The sequence below is a fragment of the Tachyglossus aculeatus genome, chromosome 26 (assembly GCF_015852505.1).
Source record: "Tachyglossus aculeatus isolate mTacAcu1 chromosome 26, mTacAcu1.pri, whole genome shotgun sequence".
Lineage (NCBI taxonomy): Eukaryota > Metazoa > Chordata > Mammalia > Monotremata > Tachyglossidae > Tachyglossus > Tachyglossus aculeatus.
The window spans coordinates 21,213,445-21,232,449 of record NC_052091.1 but is presented as its reverse complement, the minus strand read 5'-3'; the positions used below and the strand labels follow the sequence as shown (position 1 = coordinate 21,232,449).

At 46.7% G+C, this 19,005-nt stretch overlaps 1 protein-coding gene across 3 annotated transcripts in view; it reads left to right on the top strand.

The window, feature by feature from the left end:
• Positions 1–19,005, top strand: part of RASGRF1 (Ras protein specific guanine nucleotide releasing factor 1) — a 136,142-nt gene that overhangs the window by 29,860 nt on the left and 87,277 nt on the right. For 2 of the 3 annotated variants that reach the window (XM_038767537.1, XM_038767535.1), the window contains exons 3-5: positions 4,807–4,954; positions 10,085–10,177; positions 17,771–18,024. In XM_038767537.1, the coding sequence (XP_038623465.1) occupies positions 4,807–4,954; positions 10,085–10,177; positions 17,771–18,024 (495 nt within the window). The remainder of the gene's footprint in view (positions 1–4,806; positions 4,955–10,084; positions 10,178–17,770; positions 18,025–19,005) is intronic. The other variant, XM_038767536.1, reaches the window with a different exon arrangement.

Genomic DNA, 19,005 nt, shown 5'->3' with positions numbered 1-19,005 from the left:
AAAATTCTATGGATCCACTACCAGAACAATTGCAGATGGAGGTGGGGCATTCTGGGAGAGATGTGTCCACGGTGTCGCTATGTGTTTGAGACTACTTGACAGCATAAGACAAGACAATATTTGTTCAGCGCTTACTACGTGCCAGGCACTTTTCTAAGCACTGGGGTAGATACAAGCTAACTGGACTGTCATTCATTCATTCATTCATTCATTCAATCGTATTTATTGAGCGCTTACTGTGTGCAGAGCACTGTACTGCTTGGGCAGTACAAGTCAGCAACATATAGTGACGGTCCCTACCCAACAACGGGCTCACAGTCTAGAAGGGGGAGACAGACAACAAAACAAAACATGTAGACAGGTGTCAAAACCATCAGAATAAATAGAATTATAGCTACATGCACATCATTAATAAAATAAATCATCATCAATCATCATCAATCGTATTTATTGAGCGCTTACTGTGTGCAGAGCAGACATAAATGCACAGTTAATATGTACAAGTAAAATAAATAGAGTAATAAATCTGTACAAATATATACAAGTGCTGTGGGGAGGGGAAGGAGGTAGGGCAGAGGGAGGGGGGCATTGGGGAGGAGAGGAGGAGAGGGAAAAGGGGCTCAGTCTGGGAAGGCCTCCTGGAGTAGGTGAGCTCTCAGTAGGGCTTTGAAGGGAGGAAGAGAGCTAGTTTGGCGGATGTGTGGAGGGAGGGCATTCCAGGCCAGGGGAAGGACGTGAGCCAGGGGTCAATGGCAGGACAGGCAAGAATGAGGAGGTTAGCAGCAGAGGAGCAAAGGGAGTGGGCTGGGCTGTAGAAGGAGAAGAGGGAAGTGAGGTAGGAGGGGGCGACGGGATGGAGAGCCTTGAAGCCAAGTGTGAGGAGTTTTTGCTTGATTCGTGGGTTGACAGGCAACCACTGGAGATTTTTGAGGAGGGGAGTGACATGCCCAGAATGTTTGTGTATAAAGATAATCCGGGCAGCAGCGGACTGAAGTGGGGAGAGACAGGAGGATGGGAGATCAGAGAGGAGGCTGATGCAGTCATCCAATCGGGATAAGATGAGAGATTGAACCAGCAAGGTAGCAGTTTGGATGGAGAGGAAAGGGCGGATCTTGGCGATTTTGTGGAGGTGAGACTGGCAGGTTTGGGTGACAGATTGGATGTGTGGGGTGAATGAGGAAGCGGAGTCGAGGATGACACTAAGGTTGCAGGCTTGTGAGACGGGGAAGGTGGAAGTGCCGTCTACAGTGATGGGAAAGTCAGGGAGAGGACAGGGTTTGTGGGAGGGAAGATAAGGATCTCAGTCTTAGACATGTTGAGTTTTAGATGGCAGGCAGACATCCAGATGGAGATGTCCTGAGGGCAGCAGGAGACCCAAGCCTGGAGGGAGGGAGAGAGAGCAGGGGTGGAGATGTAGATTTGGGTGTCATCAGCGTAGAGATGATAGTTGAAGCCGTGGGAGTGAATGAGGTCACCAAGGGAGTGAGTGTAGATAGAGAACAGAAGGGGACAAAGAACTGGCCCTTGAGGAACCCCTACAGCAAGGGGATGGGAGGGGGAGGAGGAGCCCACAAAGGAGATTGAGAACGAACGGCTGGAGAGATGAGAGGAGAACCAGGAGAGGACAGAGTCTATGAAGCCAAGGTTGGATAGTGTGTTGAGGAGAAGGGGGTGGTCCCCAGTATCAAAGGCAGCTGAGAGGTCGAGGAGGATTAGGATAGAGTAGGAGCCGTTGGATTTGGCAAGAAGGAGGTCATGGATGACCTTTGAGAGGGCAGTTTCAGTGGAGTGTAGGGGTTGGAAGCCAGAATGGAGGGGGTCTAGGAGAGAGTTGAAGTTGAGGAATTCAAGTCAGCGCATGTAGACGACTCGTTCTAGGAGTTTAGAAAGGAAGGGTAGGAGGGAAATAGGGCGATAACTAGAAGTGGCAGTGGGGTCAAGAGAGGGTTTTATTAGAATGGGGGAGACATGGGCATGTTTGAAGGCAGAGGGGAAGGAACCAGTGGAGAGTGAGCAGTTGAAGATGGAAGTTAAGGAGGGGAGGAGGGAAGGGGTGAGAGTTTTCATAAGATGAGAGGGAATGGGGTCTGAAGCACAGGTAGTTGGAGTAGCACTTGAGAGGAGGGAGGATATCTCATCTGAAGATACTGCTAGGAAGGATGGGAGAGTAGAGACTGTCCCACATGGGGCTCACAGTCTTAATCCCCATTTTATGGATGAGGGGACTGAGGCACAGAGAAGTGAAGTGACTTGCCTAAAGTCATGCAGCGGATAAGTGGTGGAGCCGGGATCAGAACCCAGGTCTGTCTGACTTCCAGGCCCTTGCTCTATCTGCTAAGCCATGCTGCTTCTCTGTCGAAGACAACAGAAGACTTTCTGTGGGAGGGGAGAACAACTGGTGAAACCCAGATGGAGAACTCAACGACAATTTTGCATCAGAGCACAATTAACACTGAAATGTAATGGATCCTAACTGGCATTTAGTAAAGGTAGTAGTAGTAGTAGTAGAAGAAGTAGTAGTGGTGGTAGTAGTGGTAATAGTGATAGCAGAAGTGGTAGTAGTAGCAGCAGCCATAGCAGTAGTAGTAGTAGTAATGGGAGGAGGAGGAGTAATGGTAGTAGTAGTAGTGGTAGTAGTAGTAATAGTAGTGGTAGTAGTAGTAATAGTACTGGTAGTAGCAATAATGGTAGTTGTAATTGTGGTAGTAGCAGTAATAGTAGTAGTGGTGGTGGTAGTAATAGTAGTAGTAATACTGCTAATAGAAATAAAAGTAGTAGTAGTAGTAGTAGTAGCAGCAGCAGCAGCAGTAGCATTTGTTATGCAGCTTCTGAGCAAGGAACACTGTACTAAGCCCTGGAATAAAATGCCCAGGTGAGAATTAGACAAGGACCCTGGTCCCCTAGGGGATCACAATCTAAAAATAAGGTGGAAAGTGTTGTGGTGAGTGGGATTGTTAACAGACACAGTCCAAAAAATGAAGTGTTATGAATATAAAAGCAATATCAAACACAAAGGTAGAAGTTCAGCAGGTCTGGGGACAAAGAGGGTGGATGGGAGCCTCAAGAAGACACCCAGGCCTCCCCGGTGTTCTTGCTACCTAAATGCCTGTTGTCGGGCGTGATGAGAGCAGGGGGAGGGGAGGGACGCATGACTGGAGGGAGGCAGGGGTGCCCAGTAGTTTTGTGCAGCTGTTTGCCAATAGGATAATGACATGTTGTTCAGTGAGGCTTTCTAGGGTCTGGAAAATGTACACAGAGATATAAAGAGCCCTTGGGTTCCAGCATAGAAATTACCCACAGATGTCAGCCAAACTGGAAGGCCAGGACATTAAACTTGCAATCCTGCTTCAAAACATCTTTTTTCTTAAGCCAGGACTCGTCTCAGAAAGAGGTTATGTTCTGCCCCCAAGAACCTCCTACTTCCCTGCACTGGTGTCTTGGCTAATTGGCAGACTCTGGTTCTGGTTCTGGTTCTGGTTCCGGCCCACTGACCCAAGGCAAAGCAGACACCAGACTAACACAGCTGTAATCTTAAATTGCTTTTTTATGATATTTGTTAAGCGCTTACTATGTGCCAGGCACTGTACTAATCTCTGGGGTATGAACAAGCTAATTGGGTTGGACCTGGTCCATGTCCTACATGAGGCTCACAATCTTTATCCCCATTTGACAGATGAGGGCATCGAAGCACAGAGAAGTGAAGGGACGGGCATCGAAGCACAGAGAAGTGAAGGGACTTTCCCAGGATCACACACCTTGCACGTGTCAGATCTGAGATTAGAACCCAGGTCCTTCTGACTCCCAGGCCCATGCCTCTTTCCATTATGCCTAGTTGCTCCTCCTCCTCCTCCTCCTCTTCCTCTGCTCAGCCTGGAGGTTTTGGCAGAAGATTAAAGATCAAAAAAACGAAATCTGGAAACAAACCTGCTCCTGGTTCCCTCCCCCGGCTGGCTTGGGGAAGGGAAGCAGTGTCGCCTAGTGGATAGAGCCCAGGCCTTAGTGGATAGACCTGGACCCGAACTCCGCAGGGCTGGGTAAGGGTGCCACATGAACCCTGCCCCCCAGCTGGGGTCCCCTTCCTTAGAAAGAGAAAGTCAGGATGGGCCACCTGGCTCTAAGGGAGCAGGGAATCTCCTCTGCTGACCTTCTTAGGGTGCTGGATGGAGGAAATGCTCCTGGCAGAGGCATACCATTCATTCATTCATTCAAAGATATTTATTGAGTGCTTACTATGTGTAGAGCACTGTACTAAGAGCTTGGAGGAGTACAATACAATAATCAGATATATTCCCTGCCCACGACGAGCTTACGCCCCGTAATGTGCCATGGGCAGCTTTGGTCCCCAAGTTGGGGAGTAAGGGAGACCAAGGCAGAGAAAGGGGGGTTTGCTCCCAGCTGCTGGGTCATGTGGAAGTGATGAGGACCAGAGGTGGTGGGCTGAGTTAGTCTCGGAGGTGAGGAGAGGAGCAGGGTAAGTAGGGTGGCACCTGGGGGTGATAGAAACTGGAGCTGGTGGGCTGGGCCAGACTCCAGGGGTGAGGTGGGGAACAGGGAGGGTGATGGCCACCAGAGCTGTCAGACTGGACCAGTTTCCAGGGAAGAGGGAAGGAGCAGCCAACACTGGCATTAGGAATGGCCCAGCCCAGCAGGCACCAAAGACCCACTGTGGGGTCCTGGTGTTCTCCAGAGTTCTGAACCTTTGCTGGGCTCAGGGGATCAGGGCTGGGTGGGAGTTCATGGAGGAGGTGGGGAGGCGGGTTGACCAACGGGTCCGGAGCCATTAACAGTGCCGTGTCCGGCTGACAGTTACAGGAACATGGCCACGGAGCACGAGGCTTTAATGCAGAAATACCTCCATCTACTCCAGATCGTGGAGACGGAGAAGACAGTTGCCAAGCAACTGAGACAACAGATCGAGGATGGAGAGATGGAGATAGAGAGACTGAAATCCGAGGTAAACCAGAGATCATGCTCGGTTCTCGTTAGACCCAGGCCGGAGGATGATTTGGGACCTCTCCACCTGGGCTCTGCATTGCTCCACTCTTTATTCATTTTTTTTTTTTGTGTGTGTATGTAGTATTTATTAAGAGCTTACTATGTGTTTGTGTGAGTTTTTTGTGGTATTTGTTAAGCCTGGTAATTCAAATTCCACTAGTCTCCTGCAAAGGAGGGGTTCCTTTCTTGAACACCTTGTTTTTCCATCTCTACATCAGTAGGGGCAGTGAATATCTGAGATCATCATCAGTGATATTTATCGAGTTCGTACTGTGCGCAGAGCACTGTACTAAGAGCTTGGAAGAGGACACTGCAACAGAGTTGGAAGAAACCTCCCTGCCCATAAGGAGCTTACAGTCTAGAGGATCACTGAAATGCATGTATAATTCAAATTCCACTAGTTTCCTGTAAGGGAAGGGGCCCTTACTTGGACCCCGTGTTCCTCAGAGGGAAGGCCACAGCAACTGGGGAGAAAGGGCAACAATATGGAGAAACAGCGTGGCCTATTGGATAGAGTACGGGCCTGGGAGTCAGAAGGACCTGGGTTCTTATCCCTGCTCTAACACTCATCTGCTGTGTGACCTTGGGCAAAGTCACTTGACTTCTCTATGCCTCAGTAACCTCACCTGAAAAATGGGGATTAAGATACTGAGTCCTAAATTGGACAGGGACTGCATCCCAATTAGCTTGTATTTATCCCAGTGCTTAGAACAGTGCCTGACACATAGTAAGCGCTTAACAAATGCCATCCTTATTTATTATTGTGGAGGTGACACCCAAGGTTTCCAGGGAAACCACCCAGATTGTCAGAAACTATCTGCCCTGGTGGTGTCTGAACAGTGGACAAGACTGTCTTGGGCGATTCATGCTGAAATTTCCTGGTTCCCTGGGGCCGACCAAACAGCCCACAATGAAAGCTCACTTTGGAAATGAACCCCTCTGCCCCCAGAGGAATATCCTTCCAACCTGGACAGGGGAGGGGTCTGGTGGGGTTTCAGATCTTTGTAGGTGATTCATTCACTCCACCCTGGGTCAGAAGCCTAAAAGGCCACACAGAGCATCCAGAAAAGCTGGTCCCCACCACAAGCTGTTCGGGATGAAGTGCCCTGTTGTTCAGATTGGCAGCGGTTTGTTAGGAAGGTCAGTGTCCAGGATGTGGGGCTAATGACCCCAAACACACCAGAACTGGGCTGCTTTATGTTTCCGAGGTCCCCCGAGTGCTGAAGGCCAATCCCCTGCACCCACCCAACCAACTCTTCCCTGCTCCAGCTCTGCCCCTCAGCCCCAGCCCTGCCCCACTGCTCCACCTGCCGTTTTTTAGGGTATTTGATATGTGCTTACTATGTACCAGGCACTTCACTATGCGCTGGGGTAGATACAAGCTAATCAGGTTGGACACAGTCCCTGTCCCACATGGGACTCACGGCCTTCATCCCCAAATGAGACCCAGAGAAGTGAAGTAATAATGATAATGATGATGATGGTATTTATTAAGCACTTACTATGTACCAAGCACTGTTCTAAGCTCTGGGGTAGATACAAGGTAATCAGGTTGTCCCAAGTGGGGCCTCACAGTCTTAATCCCCATTTTACAGATGAGGTAACTGAGACACTGAGAAGTTAAGTGACCTGCCCAAGGTCACTCAGCAGACAAGTGGCGGGGCCGGCATTAGAACCCATGTCCTTCCAAACTCCCAAATTCGTGCTCTTTCCACTATGTGCTCCAGTCCTGTCCCTCTGCCCATCCCTTTCCAGCCCAGTTAGGTGAACATGTCCAGAATTCTCCCTCTCCCAGAAAATAGTACTTCCTCACCGTAATTCCCATTACCATGCAGCTCTCCACATCACCATCACTCTCATCATCCTTAACATTAACAAACATTTAAGAGGTTCTGGTCTGTGTGTTTTACTATGTAGGTAAAATATGCACAGCCCTGTGCTTAAGGAATTGACAAAATAAAACTAGAACGTTTCCCAGCCCATAATACTCTGTCAATGGGCACATAGAATCCAGAAAATTCTTCCCCCTAAGGAATATAATCAAAATTTTCATTCCCCACCCTAACCCCAGTACATGAAAAACACACTCCACTGTCCCTTGAGACCAGGGAGTTGTATATCTATATCTCTATATATCTATATCTACAGGGCAGGGAATGTTTCTACCAATTCTGTTGAGTCGTACTCTCCCAAGCACTTAGTACAATGCTTTGCACACGGTAAGCACTCAATAAATACCACTGATTGATTTGTTTAGGGTGCTGACTTCAGCCGAGTCTGATTTTCTGGGCTGCCCATATCTAAGAATGAAGACCACTGTTTTTTTTCCCCTCTTCTAAAAAGGGAACTGAATATTGCGGCAAAATTCTAAAATTAGCCCTCGAAGTAGAAGGGGATCCTACTTAGCAATTGACCATCAAGAGGAGGGACAGCATTGTCAGGATAATTAGCACTTAAGAGCTCTCCAAGGCCTTTCCCTCCTCCCTTCCTCCATGGTCCCTCTCCTGCCATCCTTGGAAGCCATTTGAAGAATCCACTTCCATACATCAATGTGCAGAATGGCCTAGTGGATAAAGCCCAGGCCAGGGAGTCAGAAGGTCATGGGTTCCAATCCTGGCTCCACCATATCTGCTACATCACCTTGGGCAAGTCACACAGCAGACAAGTGGAGGAGCCAGGATTAGGCTTTGGGCAAGTCACTTCACTTCTCTGGGCATAAGTTACCTCATCTGTAAAATGGGAACAAAGACTCTGTGCGCTATGATAGCTTGTATCTATCTCAGCACTTGGTACAGTGCCTGGCAGGCAGTAGTCAAACAACCATATTTATTGAGTGCTTACTATGTGCAAATCACTGAACTTAGCACTTGGGAGAGTACAATAGAATTAGCAGACATGTTCCCTGGCCATAACGGGCTGCCAGTCTAGAGGGGGAGACAGACATTAATATGAATAAATAAGTCATTTATAATGTGTAATTTAAAGATATGTACATAAATTCTGTGGGGTTGTGGATGGGGAGAATACCAAGTGCCCAAAGATCACAGATTGAGATCCATAGACGAAACAAAGGAGTATTTGGCAATAGTAAGTGCTTAACAAATACCACAACTATAATTGTTATTGTTATTATTATTATTAACCTGTCCAAAAAAATGCCTTCTTCTCCACATTGCATATTTCTGTCAGATGTTCTTAACTTTCCTCTCAGCCCCAAGAAAGGTAATTTTAGCCACTAGGCGATTAGAACCCCCCAGAATAGCTCTATCTAAGCTTTTAAAGTGCTCCATTTGCTCACCTGACAGTGCTTCTTCTGGGGGCCGTGGCCTTCCTGGCCTCAAACGGATGGCACCCTGGGCTTCCTGAGGGGAGATGCTGGATTTCCCAGGCCACAGCTGCAGGTGCCCAGTTAGCCACTATATTTAGAAGTCCATCACCGGCTCGAGGTGGCACAGCTCTGCTCCTTTACAAAATCAGCGGCTGCTCTGCCAAAGAATGGGGCTGGGAGTTTGGAAAAGTAAGGGGCTTGTCTCCAGTAGACAATGATGGTATTTGTTAAGCACTTACTATGTGTCAAGCACAAGTTAATCAGGTTGGACACAGTCCCTGTCCCACATGGGGCTCACAGTCTCCATCCCCATTTTACAAATGAGGGAATTGAAGCACAGAGTAGTTAAGTCACCCAAAGTCACACAGCAGATATGTAGTGGAGCCGGGATTAGGACTCAGGCCCTTCTGACTCCCAGGCCTGTTCTCTGTCCACTAGGCCAGGCTGCCAGGTGGCCAGGCCAGTGTCGGCCCAAGGTCACAGTGATCGGATCAGTGGGCCCCTCAGTCGGTCAGACAGTAAATTGTATTTATTGAGGGCTTACTGTTTGCAGAGCACTGTATTAAGTGCTTGGGAGAAGACAATATAATAATATAACCTGCCCACATTCCCTGCCTACAACGAGCTTACAGTCTAGAAGGGGACACAGACATTAATTTAAATAAATAAAATTACAGATCTGTACATAAGTCCCATGGGATGCATAAAAGGAGGGATGCATAAAAGGAGCAAGTCAGGGCAAAGCAGAAGAGAGTGGAAGAAGAGGAAATCAGGGCTTAATCGGAGAAGACCTTTTGGAGGAAATGTGCCTTCAATAGGGCTATGAAGGTGGGGAGAGCAATCGTCTGTTGGACATAAAGAGGAAGGGTATTCCAGGCTAGAGGCAAAAAGTGGGAGAGAGGTTGGTGACGAGTTAGACGAGGTTGAGGTACAGTGAGAAGGTCGACATTAGAGGAATCAAATTGTGCGGCCTGGGTTGTAGTAGGAGAGGTGAGGTAGGAGGGGACAAGTTGTCACTGCATTCTTCCACGCCTCACTACCATCCCACTATTTAGCAGGGGAGCAAAAATGTTCAAGCTAATTATGGTCAGGGAACATGTCTGCTAATTCTCCTGTATTGTCCTCTCCCAAGTGCTTTGAAAAGGGTTCTGTACATAGTCTATGCTCAATAAATTTCACTGATTGACTGATTTTGGACCCTCATCTGTGTAACTGCACCCTTCACCCCAATAAGCTGGGGCACCAGGGGATGGCGGCCACCCTGGAGGCCAGTGGGACCCCACCCCTTCCAACAGAGCACCCTTGGCGTTCTCACGTTCCGTTGGATTCTGTGAGGAAGATGGAAGCAATTCCAGTCAGGCAAACGTCTCCTTGTGATAGTGGAATGAGTGGTTTAAACCCACCCTGAAGCAGATGGGCCAGCCAATCAATGGCTTCACCAGTCAATTGTTTGATTTATCGATTGAATGGTGACTGCCTTCTCAGTCTCACCTTCTATCTCCTGGGCGAGAAGTCCTGATTAGTATTGCCAGCTTTGCCAATGATTTTGCCTTCTGTGGCTTGAGGCGCTTCCTTGAGACTACCACATGCAAAAACGAGAAAGGGATAATGAGTGATTCGCCAAACAAGAAGTTTAAGAAATTTTATTAGGAAAATCCTCTGGGAGCTTTTGTTAAAAAATGGTATTTGTTAAATGTGCATACTATGTGCCTGGCACTGTACTAAACACTGTGTGCATATGTGTATGTGTGTGTCTTTCAGATTGCCTCTTTGCTTAAAGACAATGAGCGTATTCACTCAATTCAGGCTGTACCTCCCAATGATGAAGACAGTGACATAAAGAAGATTAAGAAGGTTTGAACTGGTTTTCTCTTGACAATATAGATGATTATGTATTGTTATTCTTATTGTAGACAATTATTGCAGTACTGAAATATTGGGCAATCTCTTCCCAAAAGAACTTGAGCCCAGGACCAATTTTGGTTTGAGTCAAGGCCATCCTGATTTCTCCTTCAGACTGGCAGAAGTTCCAGTTGGCTTCTTGGATCAAGACTGGACTGTGTGATGTATGTGCTGGAGTCATGATGTATATGTACTAGACCACTGCAAAGCCACCACCTTCTTGGAAGGGAATTGAACAACGGTCACCCAAGGACGCGTACTACCGACTGGCACTTCCCATTAACAATTTATTTTAATGGTATTTGTTAGGTGCTTACTGTGTGCCAGGAAACGTACCAAGTGCTGGGGTAGATACAAGCTAATCGGGTTTGAACACAGTCCATGTCCCACATGGGGCTCAGCCTTAATCCCCACTTTAGGTGAGGGAACTGAGGCGCAGAGAAGTGAAGTGACTCGCTCAAGGTGAACCAGCAGACAAGGGCCTGTGCTGGTATTAGAATCCAGATCCTTCTGACTCCCAGGCCCAGGTTCCATCCACTAACTAGAATGTAATCTTGTTATGGGCAGGGAAGATGTCCACTAGTTCTGTTGTATTATCCTCTGCCAAGCACTTACTACAGTGCTTTGCACATAGGAAGTATACAATAAATACCAATGATTGATTGTATTAATGTCTGTGACCCCCTCTAGACATTATATTAATGTCTAGACCCCCCTCTGTGATTGATTGATTGATTGATTGATTACAGGACAGTGGTGCTGAAATTCTCCCTATGGTGACTGTTACTGAGTTCAGGTCTAGGCCCAAGTCAGTTTTCCCTTCAGCAGAAAATGGAGCAGGACTGAGTGCATGTCCAAAGGAGTCTGGGAACAGATGTCAGTCAGTCCAATCATATTTATTGAGCAATTACTGGGGGCAGAGAACTGTGCTAAGTTCTTGGGAGAGTAGAGAAGCAGCATGGCTCAGTGGTAAGAGCACGGGCTTTGGAGTCAGTGGTCATGGGTTCAAATCCCGGCTCCGCCAATTGTCAGCTGTGTGACTTTGGGCAAGTCACTTCACTTCTCTGTGCCTCAGTTACCTCATCTGTAAAATGGGGATTGACTGCGAGCCCTCTGTGGGACAACCTGATCACCTTGTAACCTCCCCAGCGCTTAGAACAGTGCTTTGCACATAGTAGCGCTTAATAAATGCCATCATTATTATTATTACAATGTAACAATATAGTGGACACATTCCCTGCCCACAACAAGCTTACATTCTAGAGGGGGAGACAGCCATTAATGTGAATAAATAAAATTACAGATATGTACATAAGTTGCTGTGGGTCTAGGAGGGAGCTGAATAAAAGGAGCAAGTCAGGGGGACGCAGAAGGGAGTGGGAGAAGAGAATCGGAGGGCTTAGTCAGGGAAGGCCTCTTGGAGGCAATGTGCCTTCAATAAGGCTTTGACGGTGGGGAAGGTCATTGTTCTTTGGATATGAAGACGGAGGATGTTTCAGGCCAGAGGAAAGTTGTGGACAAGAGGTCAGCGGTGAGATAGATGGTGCAGTGAATAGGTTGACAATAGAGGAGCGAAATGTGTGGGCTGGGTTGTAGAAGGATCATGAGAAGGTGAAGTAGGAGGGGACAAGGTGATTGAGTGTTTTAAAGACAATGGTGAGGAGTTTCTGTTAGATGCAGAGGTGAATGGGCAACCACTGGAGATTCTTGAGGAGTGGGGAAACTTGGCCTGAACATTTTTGTAGAAAAATGATCCGGGAAGCAGAGTGAAGCATGGACTGGAGGCAGGGAGGTCAGCAAGGAGGCTGATTCAGAAATCAAGGCAGCATAGGATAAGTGATTGGAGAGGTAAAGGAGGATTGGAACTGAGTGGAGTCCATTGGGTTTGGCTCTTCTGAGGTCATGGGGGACCTCAGAGAGGGCCGTCTCAGTGGTCGAAAAAGTGGTCAAGGGCCCCTTGGTCAAAAATCTGATTCTATCGGATCAAGAAGAGAAGTGGTGGAGAGGAAATGAAGAAGGTGGGTGGGTAGACAACCCATTTCGGGCATTTGGAATGGGAAAGGCCGGTGGGGTGATGTGTGGAGGGGGCTGTGGGGATCAAGAGAGGTTTTTTTTAAAATGGGGGAGACTGGGACTGTAAAATAATCCTATATTTGATATTTAAGGAACTGGCCCCAATATAGCAACCCTCCTTCACCCCTCTACAAACCCCCTTATTGGGAAAACCCTGACCTCTCAGCGTCGTGTGTGTGTGTGCGCGCGCGCAAGCGCGCACACACACCTCTGGGTGGGTGAGTCTCTCTCTCTTGACAGGTGTGTTTGGGTCTCCCTCTGGCTGTGGTTGTGTTGGAGAATGGCAGGGGGATAAGGATCATGATAACAGCAATCAGGATAGTGAGGTTCGTTTTCAGGCAAGGAAAGATGTGTCTGCCAGTAGTTGATTAGGTCACATTTTATTGGCATTCATAAAATTTTGCTGGATAAAATTATTTTTACACCCTAAAGCATAAGATTTTATGGGGCTGCCTTAAATAAGACTCACCTAGGTTTCAGAGCAACTTAGCGTATTCCGCTCTTGCTGCTCCAAACTTCTCTGGGCTGGTTTTGGAGGGGTTTTTTTTTAATGGCATTTGTTAAATGTTTATTAAGTGCCAGGCACTGTTCTAAGTGCTGGGGTAGGTACAAGGTAATCAATTTAGACACAGTCCCTGTCCTGCATAATGCTCATGGTCTTAATCTGCATTTTACAGATGAAGTAACTGAGGCCCAGAGAAGTGAAGTGATTTGCCCAAGGTCACACAGAGACAGGTCCTTCTGACTCTCAGGCCTGTACTCTACCCACTAAGCCACGCTGCTTCACTTCTATATTTCATCCCTGTGGTTGGAGAGGACTAGTGTAACTCCAAGGAGGGCAGTAATCCCTCATAGTCTCCTACTAGAAAAATTCCTCTTTTTCCTGCTTTAGGCTGCCTCCACTTTCTCTGGCCATTCCCAACATCCATCAGAGTTTTCCAGTCCTCCAACTCCCCCCATCCTGTCCCTCCAGAATATTAATAATAATAATAATAATAATAATAATAATAAACAATTGTGGTATTTGTTCAGCGCTTACTGTGTGCCAAGTATTGTATCAATTAGTATTTGTTGAGTACTTATGATGTGCAAAGCACTGTACTAAGCACTTGGGAGAGTCCAAATTAACAGAATTAGCGGACACATTCCTGGTCCACAATGAGTTTACAGTCTAGAGAAGGAGCTTACAGAAGACATAACTGAGGCACAGAGAAGTGAAGTGACTTGCTTAAGGTCACACTGTAGACAAGTGGCAGAGCCAGGATTAGAACCCAGATCGCCTGACTCCTGGACCCAGGCTCTTTCCTCTAGGCCATGCTGCTTCCCACAAGCTTTCTCCAGAAACACTCCTAAAGGACCTTCGCACCTCTCAAATATCTCCCTATCACCCTCTGCACCCAGAGTTTCCCTAAGAAGTTCCAACAGTGCCTAAATTTCCCAAAATCCCCCACTTCCCACATCCATGCAACCTATATCCCTCCCCCATCAACGGAAGGCGATGCCAGATGTTTCGGATTTGGGCAGACATTTGGGCCCCTATGAAAATAACCCTTAAAATGTCTTCTCATGTGAGTCAGAGTACTTTCCCACTTCTCACTTGTTTCCAATAATAATGATTGCGATATGTGTTCAGTGCTTACTTTGTGCCAAGTACCAGGGTAGATACGAGATCATCAGGTGGGATTCACAGTCCAAGTAGGAGGGAGAACAGGGATTTAATCCCTATTTTGCAGATGAGGGAACTGAGGCACAAAAAATTTAAATCGCTTACCCAAGGTCACACAGCAGGTACATGGCAGAGCCAACATTAGAACCCAGGTCCTCTGACTCCCAGGCTCAGGCTTTTTCCACTATTTTTTTTTCTGGCATTTGTTAAGTGCCAGGCACTGAACTAAACACTGGGATAGATAAAAGGTAATCAGGTTGGACACAGTCCCTGCCTACATGGGGATCACAGTCTTAATCCCCATTTCCAGATGAAGTAACCAGGCACAGGGAAGTTAAGTGACTTGTCCAAGGTCACAGAGCAGATATGTGGCAGGGCTGAGATTAAAACACAGGTCCTCTGATTCCCAGGCCCATGCTCTTTCCAGTAAGCCACACTGCTTCCAATGAGGCTACTGGCAGCAGCCCAGACCCTAGACACTGCAGATAAGTATTTCTCTTCATTTCCCACTACAGATGGCTCACAAAGACCTGAGCACTGCTTCAATTGCAGTTAGGGAGCCCAAAGAACAAAATTAGCCCATCGCCCTACTCCAGTTCAGCATGAAGGCTTCTCATCGGAGAGATCAACAGTCATTGAAATCTGCCAGGTCCTTGGCCCTGTCCTGGTTCTTTGGTTTTTGTTTTGTGGTAATATGTTAAGCCCTTTCTATATGCCAGGCACTATACTAAGTATACTAAGTGCTGGGGTAGATGCAAGCTAATCAGGTTGGACACAGTCCATGTCCTATGTGGGGTTCATAGTCTTAATTCCCATTTTAGAGATGAGATAACTGAGACACAGAGAAGTGAAGTGACTCGTTCAAGGTCACACAGCAGACAAGTGGCGGAGCTGGGATTAGAAACCAGTTTCTTCTGACTCCCAGGCGTAGGCTCTGACCATTAGACCACACTGCTCCTCAATAGCCTGTTACTGAAAAGGAAAAGTAGTAGGGGGAAGAGGAGTAGCATTTATAGGCATTTAAAAAAGCAGTGGCCTAATTGACAGAACATGGGCCTGGGAGTCAGAGGACCTGGGTTCTAATCCCGGCTCCACCACATACCTGCTGTGTGACCTTGAGCAAGTCACTTTACTTCTCTGGGCTTCAGTTTCTGGAAAATGGGGATTCAATACCTGTTCTCCCTCCCTTTTAGACAGTGAGCCCCATATGGGACCGGTACTATGTCTGACCTGATTAACTTAATAATTGTGACATTTATTAAGAGCTTACTATGTGCCAGATACTGTAGTAAATGCTGGGGTGGATACAAGCAAATTGGGTTGGACAAGTCCTTGTCCCACATGGGGCTCACACTTGTACAGATTTATTACTCTATTTATTTTACTTGTACATATTTACTATTCTATTTTTTTGTTAATGATGTGCATATAGCTTTAATTCTATTTGTTCTGATGATTTTGACACCTGTCTACATGTTTTGTTTTGTTGTCTGTCTCCCCCTTATAAACTGTGAGCCCGTTGTTGGGTAGGGACCGTCTCTATATGTTGCCGACTTGTATTTCCCAGTGCTCTGCACACAGTAAGCACTCAATAAATATGATTGAATGAATGAATTAATCTTAAATCTCCATTTGACAGATGAGGGAGCAGAGGAACAGAGAAGTGAAGGGACTTGCCCAGAGTCATACAACAGACAAGTGGCAGAGGCAGGATTAAAACTCATGTCCTTCTGACTCCTTCCAGGCCCTACTCACTGTGCCACACTGCTCCTCCAAATTGTATCTTCCCCAGGGCTTGATGTATAGGAATGCTTAACAAATAAGTTCACTGTGGGCAGAAGATGCACCTGTTTATTGATATATTGTACTCTCCTAAGTGCTTAGTACAGTGTTTTGCACAGAGTAAGCGCTCAGTAAATACGATTGAATGAGTGAATGAACAAATACCATAATTCTTGTTTATAATCAAAGTAAGCCTCCACCACTTTAGACTTTGGCAACCGTGAGAAAGATAATATTCAATGCCCCATGTCTATTGACCTTGGTAATGATAGTAGTAATAGCATTTATGAAGACCTTACTATGTACAGAACCCTATGCAAAGCACGGGGAAAGAGAATATAGGTGAGAAATCCTAGGTCAGAGCATGTGTGTTAGGAGCTTTGATAGTGTCATGAATTCCTTGCACACAAGGTCTGAGCCTTTCTCCTGGTTCTCCCACCTACATAGGCTGAGCCCATGTGGGACAGGGACTGCATCTGACTTGATTGACTTATACCTATTCCAGTGCTCAGAACACTGCTTGACGCATAGTAAGCGCTTAACAAATACCATAATAATAATAATAATAATAATGTACATTAGGAGCTTTTATAACTCCATTAATTCTTCACACACATGTTCTTGAGTTCCTGTTCTTCCAGCTACCTAAGACTGAGCCTCACCTCAGACATGGACTGCTTCCAACCTGATTGACCTAGAGCTTAGTACAGTGCACGGCAGGTAGCAAGTCATTTTTTTAATGGTATTTTTTTAGGGTACTCTTAAGCACTCTCTATGTGCCAGGCACTGTACTAAGCACTGGGGCAGATAATAATCAGGTTGGACACAGTCCATATCCCACATGGTGCTCACAATCTTGATCCCCACTTTACAAATGAGGCAACTGAGGACTAGAAAAGGGAAGTGTCTTGCCCAAGGTCACACAACAAGCAAGTGGCAGAGCTGGGATGAGAACTCAGGTCCTTTTGACAGTGCTGCTTCTCATTCATTCATTCATTCATTCATTCATTCAATCAATCATATTTATTGAGCGCTTACTGTGTGCAGAGCACTGTACTGAGCGCTTGGGAAATACAAGTTGGCAACATATAGAGATGGTCCCTACCCAACAACGGTCTCACAGTCTTGAAGTGGGAGACAGACAACAAAACAAAACATGTAGACAGGTGTCAAAATAGTCAGAACAAATAGAATTATAGGTATATGCTTGAGGCACGGAGAAGTGAAGTGACTGTAATTTATTGGTTTATATTGCTGTCTCTCTCCCCCTCTAGACTGGAAGTTCATTCTGGACAGGGAATATGTCTGTTATATTGTTATTTCATACTCCCCCAAGTGCTTAGTACAGTGTTCTGCATAAGTTAAGTGCTCGATAAATACAATTGATTGATTGATTGATTGATCGAAGTTGTGGAGCCAGACACTTGAAGTGAGGCAAGTGAAGTGAGACACACTTCACTTGAAGTGGGACACACTTCACTTGAAGTGGGACACACTTGGATAACAATAATAATAATAATGAAAAATAATAATAATAATAATAATGGTGCTTGTTAAGTACTTACTATGTGCCAGACACTGTACATAGCGCTGGGGTGGACACAAGCAAGTTGGGTTGGACACAGTCCTTGTCCCACCTAGGGCTTAAAGTCTTAATCCCCATTTGACAGGAGAGGTCACTGAGACCCAAAGAAGTGAACTCCCTCGACCAAGGTCTCCCAGCAGACAGGTGGCAGAGCCGGGTTGAGAAACCAGGTCCTTCTGACTCCCAGGCCTGTGCTCTCTTCAGTAGGCCAAGCACTTAACAGACCTCTCAGTGATGATCCTTATTAAGTGGTCTCTGAGTATTCATTCATATATCCAGTAGTCTTTATTGAGTGCTTACCATGTGCAGAGCACTGTACTAAGCACTTGGGAGAGGACAACAGAAAAATACGCTGACACATTCCCTGCCCTCAGTGAGCTCTATGGACAGAGGGGCCATGGCTGCCCCGTGACGGGGAATGATTCCTATCCATTGGCAGGTTCAGAGCTTCCTCCGGGGCTGGCTGTGCCGGAGAAAATGGAAGACGATCATCCAGGACTATATCCGGTCCCCCCACGCCGACAGCATGCGCAAGAGGAACCAGGTGGTATTCAGCATGCTGGAGGCTGAGGCTGAATACGTCCAGCAACTGCACATCCTGGTCAATAACTTCCTCCGCCCTCTAAGAATGGCAGCCAGCTCCAAAAAGCCCCCCATCACCCATGATGACGTCAGCAGCATCTTCTTAAACAGGTAAGGCTTCCCCTGAGCAGGCTCAGCCCAGCCTGGGACCCATCGCCCATTTAATAACAATAATAATAATAATAATAGTGTTTGTTAAGCGCATACTATAAGCCAAGCAATGTGTTAAGCGCTGGGGTGGACACAAGCAAATTGATTTGGACAACAGTTCCTGGCCCAAGGAACTGGCTCCTGTGGGGAGCACAGTCTCAATCCCCATTTTACAGATGAGGTAACCGAGGCACAGAGAAGTGAAGTGACATGCCCAAGGTCACACAGCAGACAAGTGAGTGACCAACTGTCCATCACGGTACTGTAAAATGGGACTGGGAAATACCTGCCGAGTCCAGAGAAGCTGGAGGTTTGGATACATTGTCGCTTGAGGGTGGTGGATTCAATCGATCCATCGATGGTATTTGTTGAGCGCTCGCTAAATGTCGAGAGAGTAGAAGGCAGAAGTAAACGTGATCCTTGTCCTTCCAATCTAGTGGGGGAGACAGACAATAAAATGAATTGCTGGTAATGCATATAAGTGCTGTGGGTGTGGGGTGAATACCTAAGTGTTTAGGGGATAGGTCTGAGTAATAATAATAATTATGGTATTTATCAAGTGCTTACTATGTGTCAAGCACTGGTTCAGTGCTGGGGTAGATACAAGATAATCAGGTCAAACCCAGTCCCTGTCCCACACAGGGCATTGTTAAGCACTCACTATACGCCAGGCAATGGTCTAAATGCTGGGGTAGATTCAAGTTAATCAGGTTGCACAAAGTCCATGTTCCATGTGGGGCTCACAGTCTTATTCCCCATTTTACAGAAGAGGGAACTGAGGCCTAAAGAAGTGAAGTGATTTGCCTAAGTCATGCAGCAGAGAAGTGGTGGAGCTGGGATTAGAACCCAGGTCCTTCTGACTTCCAGGCCTGGGCTTTTTCCATAGGCCATGCTGTTTCACTTTGTGCTAAGCGCTTGGGAGAGTCCATTCATTCAATGGTA